Source organism: Bufo bufo, chromosome 1 (assembly GCF_905171765.1).
Source record: "Bufo bufo chromosome 1, aBufBuf1.1, whole genome shotgun sequence".
In the NCBI taxonomy this organism is placed as follows: Eukaryota; Metazoa; Chordata; class Amphibia; order Anura; family Bufonidae; genus Bufo; species Bufo bufo.
Genome location: NC_053389.1, coordinates 390,227,163 through 390,247,858, shown reverse-complemented (window position 1 = coordinate 390,247,858; position 20,696 = coordinate 390,227,163). Strand labels below are relative to the sequence as shown.

Here is a 20,696-nt window from a genome sequence, read left to right as displayed (position 1 = left end):
TGATCCCCCCTATTCATACAGGGGTTTGAATTAGGCATTTGAAATACAGCCATTGGAAATACAGCCTTTTTGTTCAAAGATATATTTACTTCATGCCTACACTGGTTCAGACCCTGTGAGATACTCCCTCTACATACAGGGGTTTGAATTAGGCATTTGAAATACAGCCATTTGAAATACAGCCATTTTGTGCAAAGATATATTTACTGCAGGCCTACACTGGTTCAGGGCGTGTGTGATCCCCTCTATACATACAGGGGTTTGAATTAGGCATTTGAAATATAGCCTTTTGACATATAGCATTTTTGTGCAAAGATATATTTACTGCAGGCCTACACTGGTTCAGGGCGTGTGTGATATCCCCTATATATACAGGGGTTTAAATTAGGCATTTGAAATACAGCCTTTTTGTGCAAAGATATATTTACTGCAGGCCTACACTGTTTCAGGGTGTGTGTGATCCCCCTTATACATACAAGGGTTTGAATTAGGCATTTGAAACACAGCCATTTTGTGCAAAGATATACACTCACCTAAAGAATTTTTAGGAACACCTGTTCTATTTCTCATTAATGCAATTATCTAGTCTACCAATCACATGGCAGTTGCTTTAATGCATTTAGGGGTGTGCTCCTGGTCAAGACAATCTCCTGAACTCCAAACTGAATGTAAGAATGGGAAAGAAAGTTGATTTAAGCAATTTTGAGCGTGGCATGGTTGTTGGTGGCAGACGGGCCGGTCTGAGTATTTCACAATCTGCTCAGTTACTGGGATTTTCACGCACAACCATTTCTAGGGTTTACAAAGAATGGTGTGAAAAGAGAAAAACATCAAGTATGCGCCAGTCCTGTGGGCAAAAATGCCTTTTGGATGCTAGAGGTCAGAGGAGAATGGGCCGACTGATTCAAGCTGATAGAAGAACAACGTTGACTGAAATAACAACTCGTTACAACCGAGGTATGCAGCAAAGCATTTGTGAAGCCACAACACGCACAACCTTGAGGCGGATGGGCTACAACAGCAGAAGACCCCACCGGGTACAACTCATCTCCACTACAAATAGGAAAAAGAGGCTACAATTTGCACGAGCTCACCAAAATTGGACTGTTGAAGACTGGAAAAATGTTGCCTGGTCTGATGAGTCTCGATTTCTGTTGAGACATTCAAATGGTAGAGTCCGAATTTGGCGTAAACAGAATGAGAACATGTATCCATCCTCTGATGGCTACTTCCAGCAGGATAATGCACCATGTCACAAAGCTTGAATCATTTCAAATTGGTTTCTTGAACATGACAATGAGTTCCCTGTACTAATATGGCCCCCACAGTCACCAGATCTCAACCCAATAGAGCATCTTTTTGATGTGGTGGAACGGGAGCTTCGTGCCCTGGATGTGCATCCCTCAAATCTCCATCAACTGCAAGACGCTATCCTATCAATATGGGCCAACATTTCTAAAGAATGCTATCAGCACCTTGTTGAATCAATGCCACATAGAATTAAGGCAGTTCTGAAGGCAAAAGGGGGTCCAACACCGTATTAGGATTACTTTCCTTTGAAATGCTGTCATTCCGTCTGGTGGAGACGGATAGTTTTAAAGGCCTTATGGCGGTGGCTGTCCCACAGTACGTCGTGCCCAGCTGCCACTACTTTTCAAGGCGAGCCATCCCTTCCCTTCACAACCAAGTGGGGGACAATATAAGCGGTGCACTGCGCAACGCCATCTGTGGCAAGGTGCACGTGACTACGGATACGTGTACCAGTAAGCACGGTTAGGGCCGTTATATCTCCATAATAGCACACCGGGTAAATGCAGTGGCGGTTGGGCCTGAGGCGGATAGCAGTTTGGCGCATGTCCATCTTCCACCGAGGATTGCAGGGCGCTTCAGTTTGCCTCTTGTTGCTTTCTCCTACTCTGCTTCCTCATCCTCTACCAGCTTCTCATCCGGTCAGCGTTGCACCTTCACCACCAACTTCAGCACAGCCAGGGGTAAACGACAGCAGGCAGTTTTAAAACGTATCTGTTTGGGGGACAAACTCCACACCGCGCAGGAGCTGTGGACGCGTCTTGAACAACAGACCGATGAGTGGTTTGTGCCAGTCAGCCTCAAGCCCGGTCTGGTGGTGTGCAATAATGGGCGAAATCTCGTAGCAGCTCTGGGACTAGCCGGTTGGACATTTGACATTGCCTGGCGTATATGCTGAATTTGGTGGTTCAGAGATTCCTTAAAAATTACCCCGACATGTCAGAACTGCTGCATAAAGTGCGGGCCGTCTGTGCGAGCTTTCGGTGTTCTGACCCTGCTGCTGCTCGCCTGTCAGCGCTGCAGCGTAACTTCGGCCTACCGGCTCACCGCCTCATATGCAAACGTGCCCACAAGGTGGAACTCCACCTTGCACATGCTGGCCAGACTGTGCAAGCAGCAGGCAATAGTGGAGTTTTAGCTGCAGCACGCACAGGTGAGTCGCTCGGCGGAACAGCACCACTTTACCACCAATGACTGGGCCTCCATGTGAGACCTGTGTTCCTTGTTGCGCTGTTTCGAGTACTCCTCCAACATGGCCAGTGCCGATAACACCGTTCTCAGCGTTACTATCCCACTTCTATGCCTCCTTGAAAAAACGCTCATGGCAATGATGATGGAAGAGGATGTGGCACAGGAGGAGCTGGAGGAGGAAGATGAGGGAAGCGTGGATGGGGGAATACAGAGGACACAGACGATACACCTCCCACAGAGGACAGCTTTTCGTTGCCTCTGGGCAGCCTGGCACACATGAGCGATTACATACAGCAGTGTCTCCGCAACTACCGCCGAGCTGTCCACATTCTAACTCGTGCTGATTACTGGGTGGCCACGCTGCTGGATCACCGTTACAAGGACAACGTACCGACCTTAATTCCGTCACTGGAGCGTGATCGTAAGATGCGCGAGTACAAGCGCACTCTGGTAGACGCGCTGCTGGTGGCATTCCCACCTGACAGCGGGACACAGTGGAAGCACAAGGCAAAGGCAGAGGATGAGGAAGAGGTTTCCAACGCAGCTGGGGCACCGTCAGCACCTCAGAAGGTTGGGTTAGCATGGCCGACATGTGGAAAAGCTTTTTCAGCACGGCAAGAACAACCAGCCCCACCAACTGATATGGAACGTCTTAGCAGGAGGCAGCATTTCACCAACATGGTGGAGCAGTATGTGTGCACACGCCTACAGGTCTGCCCCCTTCAACTTCTGGGTCTCCAAATTGGGCCCATGGCCTGAGCTTGCCCTTTACGCCTTGGAGGTGCTGGCCTGCCCTGCAGCCAGTGTATTATCTGAACGTGTGTTTAGCACGGCAGGGGGCGTCATCACAGACAAGCGCAGTCGCCTGTCCACAGCCAACGTGGACAAGCTCACGTTAATTAAAATGAACCAGGCTTGGATCCCACAAGACTTGTCTGTACCTTGTGCAGAATAGACATTTATACCACCATCAAACATACATTCTTGTACTCAAGTCAAGTGCAATGGTTCTTTGTTTTCTTTTTTTTTATTTGTCCCAATATTTTGGGGGCTACCTACCCCAATAAAAAATATAAAAAAAACACATTGTTGGCTATCTCCTCCTCCTCCATTGCTGCCTCCACCTACAACACCACATTCACCGCCTCCTCAACCTCCGACTCCATATCCACCTCCTCCTCTGTTTTGTTATTTTATTTCATTTTATTTTCCTATCCACATTTGTTTGCAGAGCAGTTGCCATGCTCTTAAGCACATTTTACTGCCTTTTACATCCCTCTAGCCTTTTTTTTCAAGGACTATTTTAGAGCCATTTTTATGCAAAAAAGTGCCAATTTTAGTGCCCTAAATATAAAAAATTCTTATTTTCAATTGTCGGGTGACATTTTACCATTTTTGGTGTATACAAACTTCTGCTGTGCCTGGGTGACAGGGGCCTAAATCTCTCAAAATCCTCTGTTCTATTGCTGGATGACATGAACCCCCTTTTGCCGTGAATGAACCCCTGCTGTGCCTGGGTGACAGGGGCCTAAATCTCTCAAAATCCTCTGTTCTATTGCTGGGTGACATGAACCACCTTTTGCCGAGAATGAACCCCTGCTGTGCCTGGGTGACAGGGGCCTAAATCTTTCAAAATCCTCTGTTCTATTGCTGGGTGACATGAACCACCTTTTGCCCTGAATGAACCCCTGCTGTGCCTGGGTGACAGGGGCCTAAATCTCTCAAAATCCTCTGTTCTATTGCTGGGTGACAAGAACCCCCTTTTGCCGTGAATGAACCCCTGCTGTGCCTGGGTGACAGGGGCCTAAATCTCTCAAAATCCTCTTTTCTATTGCTGTTTGACATGAAACACCTTTTGCCGTGAATGAACCCCTGCTGTGCCTGGGTGACAGGGGCCTAAATTTTTCAAAATCCTCTGTTCTATTGCTGGGTAACATGAACCCCCTTTTGCCGTGAATGAACCCCTGCTGTGCCTGGGTGACAGGGGCCTAAATCTCTCAAAATCCTCTGTTCTATTGCTGGGTGACATGAACCCCCTTTTGCCGTAAAATGAATCCCTGCTGTGCCTGGGTGACAGGGGCCTAAATCTCTCAAAATCCTCTATTCTATTGCTGGGTGACATGAACCCCTTTTGCCGTAAATTAACCCCTGCTGTGCCTGGGTGACAGGGCCTAAATCTCTCAAAATCCTCTGTTCTATTGCTGGGTGACATGAACCCCCCTTTGCCGTAAAATGAATCCCTGCTGTGCCTGGGTGACAGGGGCCTAAATCTCTCAAAATCCTCTGTTCTATTGCTGGGTGACATGAACCACCTTTTGCCGTGAATGAACCCCTGCTGTGCCTGGGTGACAGGGGACTAAATCTCTCTAAATCCTCTGTTCTATTGCTGGGTGACATGAACCCCCTTTTGCCGTGAATTAACCCCTGCTGTGCCTGGGTGACAGGGGCCTAAATCTCTCAAAATCCTCTGTTCTATTGCTGGGTGACATGAACCCCCTTTTGCCGTAAAATGAATCCCTGCTGTGCCTGGGTGACAGGGGCCTAAATCTCTCAAAATCCTCTGTTCTATTGCTGGGTGACATGAACCACCTTTTGCCGTGAATGAACCCCTGCTGTGCCTGGGTGACAGGGGCCTAAATCTCTCTAAATCCTCTGTTCTATTGCTGGGTGACATGAACCCCCTTTTGCCGTGAATTAACCCCTGCTGTGCCTGGGTGACAGGGGCCTAAATCTCTCAAAATCCTCTGTTCTATTGCTGGGTGACATGAACCCCCTTTTGCCATGAATGAACCCCTGCTGTGCCTGGGTGACAGGGGCCTAAATCTCTCAAAATCCTCTGTTCTATTGCTGGGTGACATGAACCCCCCTTTGCCGTAAAATGAATCCCTGCTGTGCCTGGGTGACAGGAGCCTAAATCTCTCTAAATCCTCTGTTCTATTGCTGGGTGACATGAACCCCCTTTTGCCGTGAATTAACCCCTGCTGTGCCTGGGTGACAGGGCCTAAATCTCTCAAAATCCTCTGTTCTATTGCTGGGTGACATGAACCCCCCTTTGCCGTGAATGAACCCCTGCTGTGCCTGGGTGACATGGGCCTAAATCTCTCAAAATCCTCTGTTCTATTGCTGGGTGACATGAACCCCCTTTTGCCGTGAAGGAACCCCTGCTGTGCCTGGGTGACATGGGCCTCGTTCTCTCAAAATCCTCTGTTCTATTGCTCGGTGACATGAACCCCCTTTTTTGCCGTAAATGAACCCCTGCTCTGCATTGCACGCTGATGATTTCTTTCCCACCTGACAGCGGGGGCACAGTGGAAGCACAAGGCGAAGGCAGAGGAGGAGGAAGAGGTCTCCAACGCAGCTGGGGCACCGCCAGCATCTGAGAAGGCAGGGTTAGCATGGCCAAAATGTGGAAAAGCTTTGTCAGCCTTGGAGGTGCTGACCTGCCCTGCAGCCAGTGTATAGTGTGAACGTGTGTTTAGTACGGCAGAGAGCATTATCACAGACCGCAGCCAATGTGGACAAGCTTACGTTTATTAAAATGAACCAGGCATGGATCCCACAGGACTTGTCCGTACCTTGTGCAGAATAGACATTTATACCAGCCTCAACCATCCATTCTTGTACTCAAGTGCACTTATTCTTTGTTTTATTTTGTTATATGTCCCAATATTTTGGGGGATAACCCAATTTAAAAATAAAAAATAACACAAATCAGTGTTGGCTACCTATTCCTCCTTCAGTAAAGGAGAGAGAAAAGTCCAGCTCGATTAAAATGTTACCTTTATTTTTCAGTGCAGATTAAAAGCCAGTTACACTCCAGTCCAGTGGAGTGTAACATTTTGGACATGCTAACCCTGCCTTCTCAGGTGCTGGCGGTGGCCCAGCTGCGTTGGAGACCTCTTCCTCCTCCTCTGCCTTCGCCTTGTGCTTCCACTGTGCCCCCGCTGTCACAGTGGAAGTTACGCTGTGGTTCCCGGCATGGTCCGTGCTCGGTGCAACAGGGTTTGAGCACGCCTACATTTTTTCTATTCCTCCTTCACCGCCGCTTCCACCTACACCGCCCAGTCAACGTACACCGCCACATCTACCCATCCACCGCCTCCTCAACCTCCTACTCCTAGATCCAGATTGTTATTTTTAATTCTTCTGTATTTTGTTATTTTAAGTCATTTCCCTATCCACATTTGTTTGCAGAACAGTTGCCATGCTCTTAATCACATTTTGATGCCTTTTGCAGCCCTCTAGCCCTTTCCAGGACTAGTTTAGAGCCATTTTAGTGCCCAAAAGTTCGGGTCCCCATTGACTTCAATGGGGTTCGGGTTCGGGGTCAAGTTCGGGTCATGTTCGGGTCCCGAACCCTAACTTTTTTTTCGAACTCGTCGAACCCGAACATCCAGTTGTCCGCTTAACTCTACCCATAACGATTAGAGATGAGCAAAGTTTTCAAAAATTTGATTTGGATGCTTCACCAAATTCACTCTTTGGTGGAACAAAATAAGGACATGGAAGCAGCGCCAATAAAGTAGTAGAGAAAAAAGGTTATTTTAATCTATGTTATGGCAGTGCAAACACATGCGTTTGAATTCCTTTTGTTAGATGTGGAATGACTGCATCACTATAAGGCCTCATGCACACGACAGTGTTTTTTCACTGTCAGTGATTTGGCTTCAGTGGTCCGTGTCCGATTTTGCTTCAGTTGTGTTTCCTTGTGTCTTCCTTTTTTTTTGTCTGACAGGGGAAAAAAAAAGGAAGGTTAATGAAAAGTGTAATTTTATTGCACCAAGGTCTTGTAGAAAAAAACGGACACGGATGCGGACACGGATGACATACCAGTTGTGCATCCATTTTTTTTGACGGACCCATTGACTTTAATGGGTCTCTCATCCGTTTTCTACTGACAAGAATAGGACAGGTTATATTTTTTGGACGGACTGGAATCACAGATCACGGACACGGAGAAAAAACGGAGGACTATCAGTTTTTTTTCACAGCTCCATAGAAATGAATGGGACCTCCGCTAAACTGTGAAAAATGACGGAACGGACGCGGATGCACACAACGTTCATGTGCATGAGGCCTTAGGCTTAGTTCACACTTTACTTATTTGGTCAGTAACTGTCAGCCCAAAGCAGGTGTGGGTCAAACCAACAGAACAGGTTCAAGTCTATTCTTGATACCTAATTAGATACTAGGCTTATCTCCTGAATTTGCCTTTCAATAAGTGATGGAAATAACTGACCGAATAACAGAAGTGGGAACTCAACCTTACAGTCAAAGTTAGCGTCAGGTCTAATTTATCGACGTGGACTTAACCATGCAGTGGCCCAAAATTTAAGGATTGGCCCCATGACAGTGGGGAAGGTATCAGCAGTAAGGCCATCAGAAGAACAGCCCAAAAAAGCGACTCTGCCTTCACTAAGTGTTTAGTTAGCATTTTATCAGTATTGGTAAGGTAAAAACAGTAGTGGGTCCAAAACAGAGATAACATCAGTCTATGTATAGCAGAACAGATTAAGCATAAATGGTCCAGAATATGAACTATATAAATGTGCCTATATTACACCACCTGATGACAATGAGTCTTGATGTAGTGTACGTCTATGTATAACTGAACAGATTAATTATTAATGGTGCATCAGATTAATTAGATACACCAGCTGTTGAGACTTTAATCTGATCCACAGACTATGTATAACAGAACAGATTTAGAATGAATGGAACAGCATTGGAACAAAATGCACAGGGTTATTTTACCAAGCCTGCACTGTCCCTGTAGTCTCCCTATGCTCTCCCTACAGTGTCTAAAAACACTCCCTGCAATCTGCCTTTATTGTCCCTGCACTTTCCCTATCTACAATTAAAGCTTTGGTAAACTCTGTCCCTAGTATTTGGCACATCTGTCTGTATGCTCAGTTCACTGTAAAATGGCGGAGAGCAGGTGGGATTAGACTTTTTATAGGGCTGTGACATCACAGAGGATGGGTATCTGCTGATTGGCTGGCTGCATGGAATTTTGTGTCATATCTCCTTCCCAGGCTCTTTACTTTCACTTTGTAACACATGTAGTCCCCATTTTAGGAAACAATTGATTTGTTACAACAAAGTGAGAGGAAATCAGATTCATTGTGAATCGAAGTTTTCCTGAAATTCAGATCGCATTCAATTTGGTTACTTCGATTCACTCAACACTAATGACGATGGCAAATTGTCAATTCAATTTGTTTGAAGCACGTTATCCTTTCACTTTTCAATAATTGTGAGGGGCCTTCAGTGCTTTAAGTAAATAGGACAAGGCAGCAATATCTAACAGAGTTTCCAATAAAAGTAAAGCATTGTGCAGTATAGTATTAATGTAAACAATGTGCAGCATTGTTCAGTACAGTAGCAATGTAAACAATGATGAGGCTGCAGCACTTCCTTGAGCACCATTTCCCCTTCGAACAGCTGATTAATTTTTAAAACCTGGCTCACCCCTTTAAATAAATACATCTATTCTAATTAGTAACTGATGTATACATAAACATGTGTACATTAAAAATAGAGGTGAAGCTACAAGAGATGAAGCCACATCTGGGCTCAGTGGCACTAGAATGAAACTGTTGAAACTGAAAATCATTTCTTTATGAAACATAAATTAATAATGGCAACTAATGTTAGTACATTATGACATTTAGAATCCCAATGTTCAACATTTCACTGATGGATATTTATTTGTTCTTTATATTTTAACCCTTTCCAGCTCAGGACCATAGGTTACTCATCGTCCTCGATTTTTAACCCTGTACAAGGCCCGCCACCATAACTTTAAACTTCAGAGTGCTCAATGCAGAGTCCAGCTGGATCAGTGGACCAGGTCGGATATTCCAGAAGAAAAGGAAAATAGAGCCAAGAGCACCTTGGGTGAGTGTGGATTTTAAAATCCTTCTTGAATTGTCATTGAGCCTGGAAAGGGTTAAATCTGCATTCTTGTATGATTTTACTATAATGGAAAGTGGATGTGGACCCAGTGTACCAACTAACCAGTTTGACTTTAGGCTACCTATAAGGACGTTATCCTGGCAGTCACCTGGTTTTTAATCTTTAACCTCCATACAGGGATCTGGTCTTCACTGCAGGGGAGCTACCAGGCCACTACCTCTTGTGATAGTCCTTGTGTAGTTGGAGGCTGACTAACGGGAGTCACAGACACAGGCACTAGCTGAGGTCAGGGCAGGCTGCCTACAAATGTATCCAAAAAACAAGTCTGAGTTCAGCACATGTGGCAATGGGTCAATATAAGAAACAGGCTAAGGTTAGGCAGGCAGCAGAGAATCAAAGTCGATCATCAAGCAGAAGTTCAGTGTATGGTCAGTTAGACAGAAAACACGCACCTTTTCTAGCAAACTAGAAACTGGGAACTGAAGCTCAGGCACCTTCCTACTAGGGATGGTGCTTTAAATACCCAGGGATAGCCAGCCATATGCTGGGGAAGTATTTGGAAGTGCACACGCAGGCTGTTTAAGAGGCAGAGAGTGTGTGCGTACCTTAAGGAGCATATTAGGCAGAGGAGCTCAGGCCTAAGTCTGCAACAAAATAGGAGGACAGCAGAGGGTACCTGGAGCTCTGGCATTTGGGCCTGCAGCAGATAGCAGAAGAGGGTGTGCGTGTGTGGGATGCCGGTAAAGCAGGATGCGGGCCACTCTGGACAGCCACCATCATAACATTTACACGTTACAGGAAATCTTTGGTCATAAAATGACCTATTTATTTAATCAAGTTTTGAAGTTACTTTTTTTTTCTTATTGCATGGTATTTTCTTTTGTTTCCCTTATCATCTATTTGTTGTGGCAGTGACTATGAAACTACTTTGCAAATCAACGGATCCAACCAGGGGCTAAACTCAAGGGTGCCACCCTGGTGGATCCTTAACATTCACCCTTCAACCTCTATACTGTGATCTGGACTTCACTGCAGGGAACATATCCGGCCACCATATCTTGTAGCAGCCTCCACATGGCTATCTGCTGATCTATAAGGGCCAAGAGACACTGGCGTGTAGCACCAAATGGACAGGTCATACTCATAGTCAGTCCAGGCCAAGGCCAGGCCAGGCTGAACACAGTAACAGGTCTGAGGTCAGGGCCAATAAAATAGGATTAATATGGCTAAACAGGCACAGATCAGTACACAGAGAAACAGAACAGTACACACTGAAGGGAACAAAACGTAATTGCTCAGGCACCTTTGCACTGGGGAAGGTGCCTTAAGTACCCCCATGTAACTAGTCAATGGCTGGTGTGAACCAAGGTGCATATGCTGGCCCTTTAAGAACTGGGGAGTGTGTGCTTGCATGCCCTATGGGTAGGGATTAAAAGGCTGAGTCGATAACAGTCCAAAGCCTGCATGGAAGGATGGAGCTTGGAAGGAAGGATAAAGTTTGGGCATTCTGGGAAGAGAAGAATAGTGGGAAGCATTTCCAGGCCACCGGGAGGAAGAGGGCCATAACAGGTGAGCAAAGCAGTGGCAGCCTTGATCCACCACTGTAACATTTCTGTTGTTAAAAAACAATACTGAAATATTGTAGTTTTTACACAAGCTTTTGACTTGTTCTCACTTGTGGACATCACTTCTCAGCAGTCATCTCATTATCATTACAGGCAGGAGTAAATTAAATGTAACTTTAGTATTATAAAGTTTAGGGAAAATAGCATGCAATTATACTACTGACAATAAGTTATCAGGACATTTCACCTCATCCACCCTCCTCCCTCTCCCTGCACAGTAAACTCTGTGAATGTCATACATCATGCCAACAACATGAGTTGTTTTTTGATTGTTGTTTCATATGTTTTTGTGATTTCTATATTCCACAAGCCAGAAGGAGCAGGATCGGAGGATGTTAGTGGCTCTCGCTGCAATAATCATTCACAGTGGCAATTCTCAAACTGATGCTTCCTAGGGCCAGCACAATGACAAGAGTGTGCACCTTTTCTTCCCTTGGGACACACCCTGTTGTTGGGGCTCCTGCCTGATGGTAGTTAGGGTGCCTTTGGTGTTATGAGTGTTGTACAGGTGCAAGGATTATAAGTGCTCTGATGCGTACGGTGCTGGAGTCAGTAACCAGGCCAGGTCTCTTGTTACTAAGCTGAAGAATGGGTGTTGTAGTATATCCAACGGTATGAAAACACAGTTTCAAACAATTCTCAGTGCAAATCATGCCAGATAGTAATGTATGGGTATATACCAGGATGAGGATTGAAGTACTGCTTCACTCTATCTCTCCAAAGTCTCTCCTGCAGAATCGAAGGCTGGCAATATTATTTATGCAATGGTGACTGTAATTCCCAGCAGAGGAGTACAGGATTAAGATACCATGTCTGATTGTAAATGGTGTTTTAACAACGCCCCTCTTACTGCAGTAAAGTCTCTATTAGCCTTAAAGGGTTTCAACCACCACATTTTCACCTAATTAGCTGTCAGACACTAGCGATCTGCTAGTGTCTGCTCTACCTAACCATGCTATTGTAATTCCTTTCTCTGCAGCGGTTACCCTAAAAAACGTAGTTGGTATGCCTCTAGGTGCTGAAAAGACGCCCCCATAGCACCTAGAGGCTCATTTGCATACAAATAAAACTACGTTTTTTTAGGGTAACCGCTGCAGAGAAAGGAATTACAATAGCATGGTTAGGTAGAGCAGACACTAGCAGATCGCTAGTGTCTGACAGCTAATTAGGTCAAAATGTGGTGGTAGAAACCCTTTAAACTGCAAATACCTTACTGACTGATTCCAATGCTTGGCCATGCAGATTCTGGAACTTCTAGTTCTTTCTTTTCTCTTTTCCTGGAGTACTGAGTAGTAATGATGATTTTCTCTATGTTGATTTCTTAAAAAGAGTGTTTCTCTGGGATAAAGACCTAGATCTCTGAGGAGTTATCACAAATAGCTTCCTCTCACTTCCTCCACTAGCACACTACTAACTGAGCTAGGGGTGGATCCATGTGCTTTCCACATCTGTATATCCATTCCACAAAAAGACAGTACATGTCCTATACTTGGCTACAAAATGTGGACGACGGACCAATTGAAGTTAATGGGTCAGCAAGAATATGTATTTTGCGGAATGGAAAACAAACAAGGTCATGTGAGTGACCTATTGTTTAAATTACGTTTTTATGTTTAAAGAATTTTTGGTGATGTTTTTCATTTTCCATATTAATATCTATATTTAAACAAAAACCTATAAAATCTTACAGTTCTCACAATGGCCACTAAGATTAATAATAGGCACCACTTCTTGGTCTGTACAGATCACTTTAGTGCAGTTACCTGCTTATCTGTCATTCTAATCCTGCCTGTAATTATATCACCTCTGTATATAGATAAGACAGGATCCTGCTTTCACAATAGGTGATTGTCAAAGCTTATCTATTCTTTCCTTGTACAATGACCTCTGCACAGGTCTCAGAGCATGCCTAGAAAATTCTCCCATAGAAGTCAGTGAGGTCCCCTCCTGACTATTGTGTCCATGTACCATGGGGCTGTGTAAAGCAATTTTCTTTATGATTTCTAAAAGCTAACACAGCTCAGGCAAAATGGCAGGCCCCATAATCATGTTCAGAAAATAGAATAAATAAATCTACAATCAGAAACATTTTTCGTGACACATTTCCTTTAAAGGGCAATATCTCTGGGTTTAGAAAAATTTGTTTTTAGATAGATTTATTTTTAGATTTTAGATAGAAAACAAATATATGAAGTATATTAATCATTAGCTGTGGACATATTAAATTAGTAAGGCTATAACCAGTGCTTATGTTATTCTTTAATACTAATTCTTTATCTTTTCCAATTGCTAAACATTTCACACAGCATTTTTAGCAATAAAACAGCAAGTACCTTATACTTGTTTTTATAAGACTCACTTTATTCATTTGCCAAGTCGGGAAAATTAGAAACTAAGATCCCTTGTTATACAATAATACAAATAATGCTAAAAGGAAAACTCTAAGCAGCACAATATCTAATATACACTCACCTAAAGAATTATTAGGAACACCTGTTCTATTTCTCATTAATGCAATTATCTAGTCAACCAATCACATGGCAGTTGCTTCAATGCATTTAGGGGGTGGTCCTGGTCAAGACAATCTCCTGAACTCCAAACTGAATGTCAGAATGGGAAAGAAAGGTGATTTAAGCTATTTTGAGCGTGGCATGGTTGTTGGTGCCAGATGGGCCGGTCTGAGTATTTCACAATCTGCTCAGTTACTGTCACGGATGGTGTTACAGAAAACTAGAAGACACAAATGAAGATCAAACTGACTTGATCCAAAACTAAGGAACAGAAGGGTAAGCCCTGTAACAAGCCTAGCTCTCTCCCTAACTGCTCAGCATATGCAAAAATCTCAATGGTAGAAAACTGCATACCCTCGTTCCTCGACTGTATGACACCTGAACACCCTATAATAGTGAGGGGACACGACCACCGGCTCCCTACACTTAATACGGAGGGAGTCAGGGTCACCTATGATCAAGCAAACAGGAATAAAGAAACAGACTTAACTTGTGGGTGCAGCAGAAACAGCTTCTAGCATCAGCACACTCCAGGAAGTTGTATAAACTGTGATGCAGTATGGGAAGGGATTTAAAGTGATGCAATCAGTGCAACTTGATGACAGCTGAGAAAGGGAAACGAGAGGACAAAATGAAAGCAAAACAAAAGAACCTCAAGCAGGAGGTTCTGAAGGACGTCTGTCAGAGCTTCTCAGATGTCTGGCGGTGACAGTTACTGGGATTTTCACGCACAACCATTTCTAGGGTTTACAAAGAATGGTGTGAAAAGGGAAAAACATCCAGTATGTGGCAGTCCTGTGGGCAAAAATGCCTTGTGGATGCTAGAGGTCAGAGGAGAATGGGCCGACTGATTAAAGCTGATAGAAGAGCAACGTTGACTGAAATAACCACTCGTTACAACCGAGGTATGCAGCAAAGCATTTGTGAAGCCACAACACTCACAACCTTGAGGCGGATGGGCTACAACAGCAGAAGACCCCACCGGGTACCACTCATCTCCACTACAAATAGGAAAAAGAGGCTACAATTTGCACAAGCTCACCAAAATTGGACTGTTGAAGACTGGAAAAATGTTGCCTGGTCTGATGAGTCTCGATTTCTGTTGAGACATTCAAATGGTAGAGTCCGAATTTGGCGTAAACAGAATGAGAACATGTATCCATCCTCTGATGGCTACTTCCAGCAGGATAATGCACCATGTCACAAAGCTCGAATCATTTCAAATTGGTTTCTTGTACATGACAATGAGTTTACTGTACTAAAATGACCCCCACAGTCACCAGATCTCAACCCAATAGAGCATCTTTGGGATGTGGTGAAACGGGAGCTTCGTGCCCTGGATGTGTATCCCTCAAATCTCCATCAACTGCAAGATGCTATCCTATCAATATGGGCCAACATTTCTAAAGAATGCTATCAGCACCTTGTTGAATCAATGCCACGTAGAATTAAGGCAGTTCTGAAGGCAAAAGGGGGTCCAACACCGTATTAGTATGGTGTTCCTAATAATTCTTTAGGTGAGTGTATAAAGCTGAGTGTATGTGTGTGTATTTCCGCTAAAGGAATCTGCACCATCGCATTTAAATCACAAAATTTGGCACACAGGTATATCAGGTGTCCTGGAAGGTTTTAGACCAGGTCTCAGCTATCCAGGACATACCGTTCCTGAAATATTCCCCCAAAATGCATTAGCCAATAGATGCCTGCCCACATGACCCTTATCAGTCAATAGAAGCTTGCAGGCCCTTAGTGTCCACATACACACAGTTTTACACCAGGTTTCCATAACAACCCAGCCATTTTTCTTCACTGCTGCAGGTCAGCTTTAAAGGGGCAGCGTGCTGTAGATGTTACTAATAAGGGAGCGGAGTGCTGTGGAGGTCACAGTAAAGGGGGCAGGTAGGGTGGCCATTCAGGCCACCCTCAAAAGATGGACTTAAAAAGTCCGCCCCCAGGCCCCCTAAGCCACACCCCAACCCGGTTAGACCATGCCCCCCACTCTGCAGGGGTGGGAGGGAGGGTGACTTTCTACCTGCAGCTCACTCTCAGACAACACAGTGCTGCTGTCTGAGAGTGAGCTTTTCAAAAGGACATCCCGGAGTCTGTACAGCCCTGCGCCAGATGGAGGACAGGGAGTCTGAAAGCCACACTGTCCGACCTAAAACTGGACCTCTGGCCACCATAGGGGCAGGCTGCTGTGGAGGTCACAGTTAAGGGGATGGTCCGCTATGGAGGTCAGTGTTAAGGGACAGATTGCTGTAGAGGCCACTGTTAAGGGGATGGGTGTAACAGGGTTCCGGAGGTGCACTCGGTCCCCCATTACCCGCAGACCTGTTGCTTAGCTTTGGGAATGAGGATCTGTGTTTGACCTCATTCCCAGGGCGGCGTTACTAGCTGGGTGGCTCCCTGCTCCTAAGTCTGCCTTGGGCGCCGAGCTGATCACTCGGTGCTCGACTGGTTGGTCTGTCGGTCATGTGACGCTGGCCATGTCACATGACCCTCACTCCCCACTATAAATACAGGCAGCCTGCTGGCCACAGGTTGCCTGTTAATTTAGGTTCCGCCTGTGATTTGGTCTTTCCTGGCGTACTTACCTCCTGCTGAATTCCTGACGATCCTCTGCCTGCTCCTTGTGTACTTTGCTGCTCTCCTGGTATTTATGACCCCGGCTTCTCCTGACAATTCTCTGCTTGCTCCCTTTGTACTTTGTAGCTTTCCTGGTATTGACTAGGTCCGTTCACGTCCTGTTGTTTGTCTGTCTGTCATCCCTGCACTTATTTCAAGTTAGGGATTGCCGTCCAGTTGTCCCCTGTCATTAGGACTTGCGAGGCAAGTAGGCAGGGCCAGGGGTAAGGGTGGAGCGCAGTGGTCACTTCCCTTCCCCCTGTGTGTGTGTGTACGCGACCGTTACAATGGGGTGTTGCGGAAATCACTTTTAAGGGGGCGAGATGTTGTGGAGGTCACTGTTAAAGGGGCGGGCACTGTGGAGGTCTCTGTTAAGGGGACAGGGAATAGTGGATGTCACAGTTAAGGGGACGGTCATCTATGAAGGTCAGTGTTAGGGGGCAGGGTGCTATAGAGGTCACTGTTAAGGGGGCGGGTTATTGTGGAAAACACTGTTAACGAGACAGGGTACTGTGGAGGTCACTAATAAAGGGGCGGCCACAGTGGAGGTCACTGTTAAAGGGGAGGGTGCTGTGGATGTTACTCTTAAGGGGGCAGGTTGCTGTGGAGGTTACTGTTAAAGGGGCAGGGTACTGTAGATGTCACTGTTATAGTAGATACTGTCGATATCTTTTAACGAAACACACAAACATTAAATGAAATAGATTAAATATACCTGTGCAAAGCCGGGTCCTTCTGCTAATATATATTTATATATATATATATATATATATATATATATATATTCAGGGTGGGCCATTTATATGGATGCACCTTAATAAAATGGGAATATTTGGTGATATTAACTTCCTGTTTGTGGCACATTAGTATATGCGAGGGGGGGAAACTTTTCAATATGGGTGGTGACCATGGCGGCCATTTTGGATTCAGACATTTTGAATCCAACTTTTGTTTTTTCAATAGGAAGAGGGTCATGTGACACATCAAACTTAATGGGAATTTCACAAGAAAAACAATGGTGTGCTTGGTTTTAACGTAACTTTATTCTTTCATGAGTTATTTACAAGTTTCTGACCACTTATAAAATGTGTTCAATGTGCTGCCCATTGTGTTGGATTGTCAATGCAACCCTTTTCTCCCACTCTTCACACACTGATAGCAACACCGCAGGATAAATGCTAGCACAGGCTTCCAGTATCCGTAGTTTCAGGTGCTGCACATCTCGTATTTTCACAGCATAGACAATTGCCTTCAGATGACCCCAAAGATAAAAGTTTAAGGGGGTCAGATCGGGAGACCTTGGGGGCCATTCAACTGACCCACGATGACCAATCCACTTTCCAGGAAACTGTTCATCTAGGAATGCTCGGACCTGACACCCATAATGTGGTGGTGCACCATCTTGCTGGAAAAACTCAGGGAACGTGCCAGCTTCAGTGCATAAAGAGGGAAACACATCATCATGTAGCAATTTCACATATCCAGTGGCCTTGAGGTTTCCATTGATGAAGAATGGCCCCACTATCTTTGTACCCCATATACCACACCATACCATCAATTTTTTTGTTCCAACAGTCTAGGAGGGATCTATCCAATGTGAGTTAGTGTCAGACCAATAGCGGTGGTTTTGTTTGTTAACTTCACCATTCACATAAAAGTTTGCCTCATCACTGAACAAAATCTTCTGCGAAAACTGAGGGTCCTGTTCCAATTTTTGTTTTGCCCATTCTGAAAATTCAGTGCGCCGATCTGGGTCATCCTCGTTGAGATGCTGCAGTAGCTGGAGTTTGTAAGGGTGCCATTTGTGAGTAGTTAATATCCGCCAAAGAGATGTTCGACTAATGCCACTCTCCAGTGACATGCGGCGAGTGCTACGCTGTGGGCTCTTGCTGAATGAAGCTAGGACAGCCACTGATGTTTCTTCATTAGAGACAGATTTCATGCATCCACATTTTGGCAAATCCGACACTGAACCACTTTCACGAAACTTAGCAAGCAGTTTGCTAAGTGTAGCATGGGAGATGGGTGGTCTCGTAGGGTGTCTTGAATTGAAATCTGCTGCAATGACCCGGTTACTGCGTTCACCAGATATCAACACAATTTCAATCCGCTCCTCACGTGTTAACCTAGGCGACATGTCAATGGCTATAAACAAAGAGAAACTTGTAAATAACTCATGAAAGAATAAAGTTACGTTAAAACCAAGCACACCATTGTTTTTCTTGTGAAATTCCCAATAAGTTTGATGTGTCAAATGACCCTCTTCCTATTGAAAAAACAAAAGTTGGATTCAAAATGGCCGACTTCAAAATGGCCGCCATGGTCACCACCCATCTTGAAAAGTTTCCCCCCTCACATATACTAATGTGCCACAAACAGGAAGTTAATATCACCAACCATTCCCATTTTATTAAGGTGTATAAATGACCCACCCTGTATATTCCTATTGTGAATGGGGGATCCTGTCTTATCTGTCATTTTAATCCTGCCTATAATGATATCACCTCTGTGTATAGATAAGAAGGTAACTGCAATAAAGTGATCTGTACAGACCAAGAAGTGTTACCTATTAGGGAGCATTCACACGACCGTGTTTTTCTTCCGCGTACGTTCCGCAATTTTTGCGGACAATGCACGGACCCATTCATTTCTATGGGTCCGCAAAAATTGCGGAATGCCTTTCATTGTCATCCGTGTGCTGTCCGTTCCGTGTGTCCGTTGCTTTTATTTTAGAACATGTCCTATACTTGGCCGCAAATTACGGTCCGTGGCCCCATAGAGAGTCATTGGGTCCGTAAAAAACGGATAGCACACGGAAATGCATCCGTATGTCATCCGTTTTTTGCGGACCCCTGGAATGAAAACATTCTAGTAAACCCCATTTCAGTCCCATTTCAGTTTTTTGCGGACCGTGAAAAACGGATTACACACGGAAGCACCACGTCCGTATTATACGGACGTACAGAACGGAAACAGAAAGATAGTGGAAGACATACGGAACACACAGATCCGTGATTTGCGGACTGCAAAACCAACACGGTCGTGTGAATGCTCCCTTATTATGATCACATAGATTTGACCCCTCTGATACCAATCTCTGATACATACCAATACAGGTCAGCATTTGGCACCACTGTATTGGTATATAGTTAATGGTACCTTGGAGCCGAAGCCGAGTTCGGTTTCAAGTTTTAAAGTGTGTTTTTTTACTTTAAAAATCGATTACCAAAGTTATTCAATGAAAACCATACATTATATAGTACGAAGATGGATCCAAAGCTCGCTTCCACATCACTACATATAATTGTCCAAAATGTTTTGGTATACTGAAGCATTAAGATTTCTCTTCAGTGGAAATATGGCCTAGGCCAACCACGGAAAAACAAGCTTATAGCATTATATCTCCTCCATCAAATACTACAGTTGGCACAATGCAGTCAGGCAAGTAATGTTCTCATTGCATTTGCCAAACCCAGACTCATCCATCAGACTGCCAGGTAGTGAAGTGTAATTCTTTACTTCACTGAAAACATTTCCACTGCTCCAGGGTCCAATGGTGGCGTGCTTTACATCACTCCATCTGACACTTGCCATTGTGCTTGGTGATGTAAGCCTTGCATGCAGCTGCTTAGACATGGAAGCCCATGCTATAAAACTCCTGGTGCACAGTTTCTATGTTGATGTTATTGTCAGAAATATCATGAAAAGACTTGCAACGGTTGCATCCTATTACCATGATTGAACTCAGTGAGCTCTTTACAATAACTCATTATTTCACATATGTTTGTAAAGGTATGGCTAGGTGCTTGATTTTATAAACCTGTGATAATGGGACTGAACACTTGAAATCAATGATTAAGAGGTGAGTCTCAATACTTTTGTCCATATAGTATATGTATACAGTGTATAAAAATCATACCTTGATTTGATTAGGTGTTGAACAGTCACTAATAGACTCAAAGTCACCTTTAATTTGCAGTACACTTCAATAACTGATAAGTCGCCTGGCTCTACTGTTTCCTAGAATAGAGTCACTCAGGCGGGAGCCATACCTTTCATGCTTACTTAGCTAATTTTTTTTCCACTGATCTTTTTACTCTCTGAGATTTTTTTTCAAGAGGTCACTGTAAATGCTAATCTGTTGCAATGAGTCTACATCAGCATTACTTGTAATCTCTAGATTTAAAGAATGTATTTTATTTTAAGTCTGATACTTTTGAATTCAGCACATTGATGACTGAAGCAAACATAACTATAGTAATAGCCTAGACTTTAAAGGGATTGTCAACAATGATATTTTCTTGTTAGTCTTGCCAAATTGCCCACATTTAAAGAAAATGTATGCCTCAGTGTAGTTCTCGCAGTTTGCCTAACATTTAACATTATAGGATGTCTATCAATATGTATTCCAACACTCTCTTTCATATATACAGTGATGAACAGAAGTATTTGAACACCCTGCGATTTTGCAAGTTCTCCCACTTAGAAAACATGGAGGGGTCTGAAATTCACATTGTAG

The 20,696-nt window shown here is 44.3% G+C and overlaps 1 protein-coding gene across 1 annotated transcript in view; it reads left to right on the top strand.

Annotated features, from left to right (window-relative positions):
- HRH2 (histamine receptor H2) overlaps window positions 1-20,696 on the top strand; it is a 234,667-nt gene that overhangs the window by 193,849 nt on the left and 20,122 nt on the right. Inside the window, exon 2 of the mRNA XM_040405669.1 lies at window positions 9,239-9,399. Within this exon, the coding sequence (XP_040261603.1) occupies window positions 9,239-9,251 (13 nt within the window). The 3' untranslated portion in view covers window positions 9,252-9,399. The remainder of the gene's footprint in view (window positions 1-9,238; window positions 9,400-20,696) is intronic.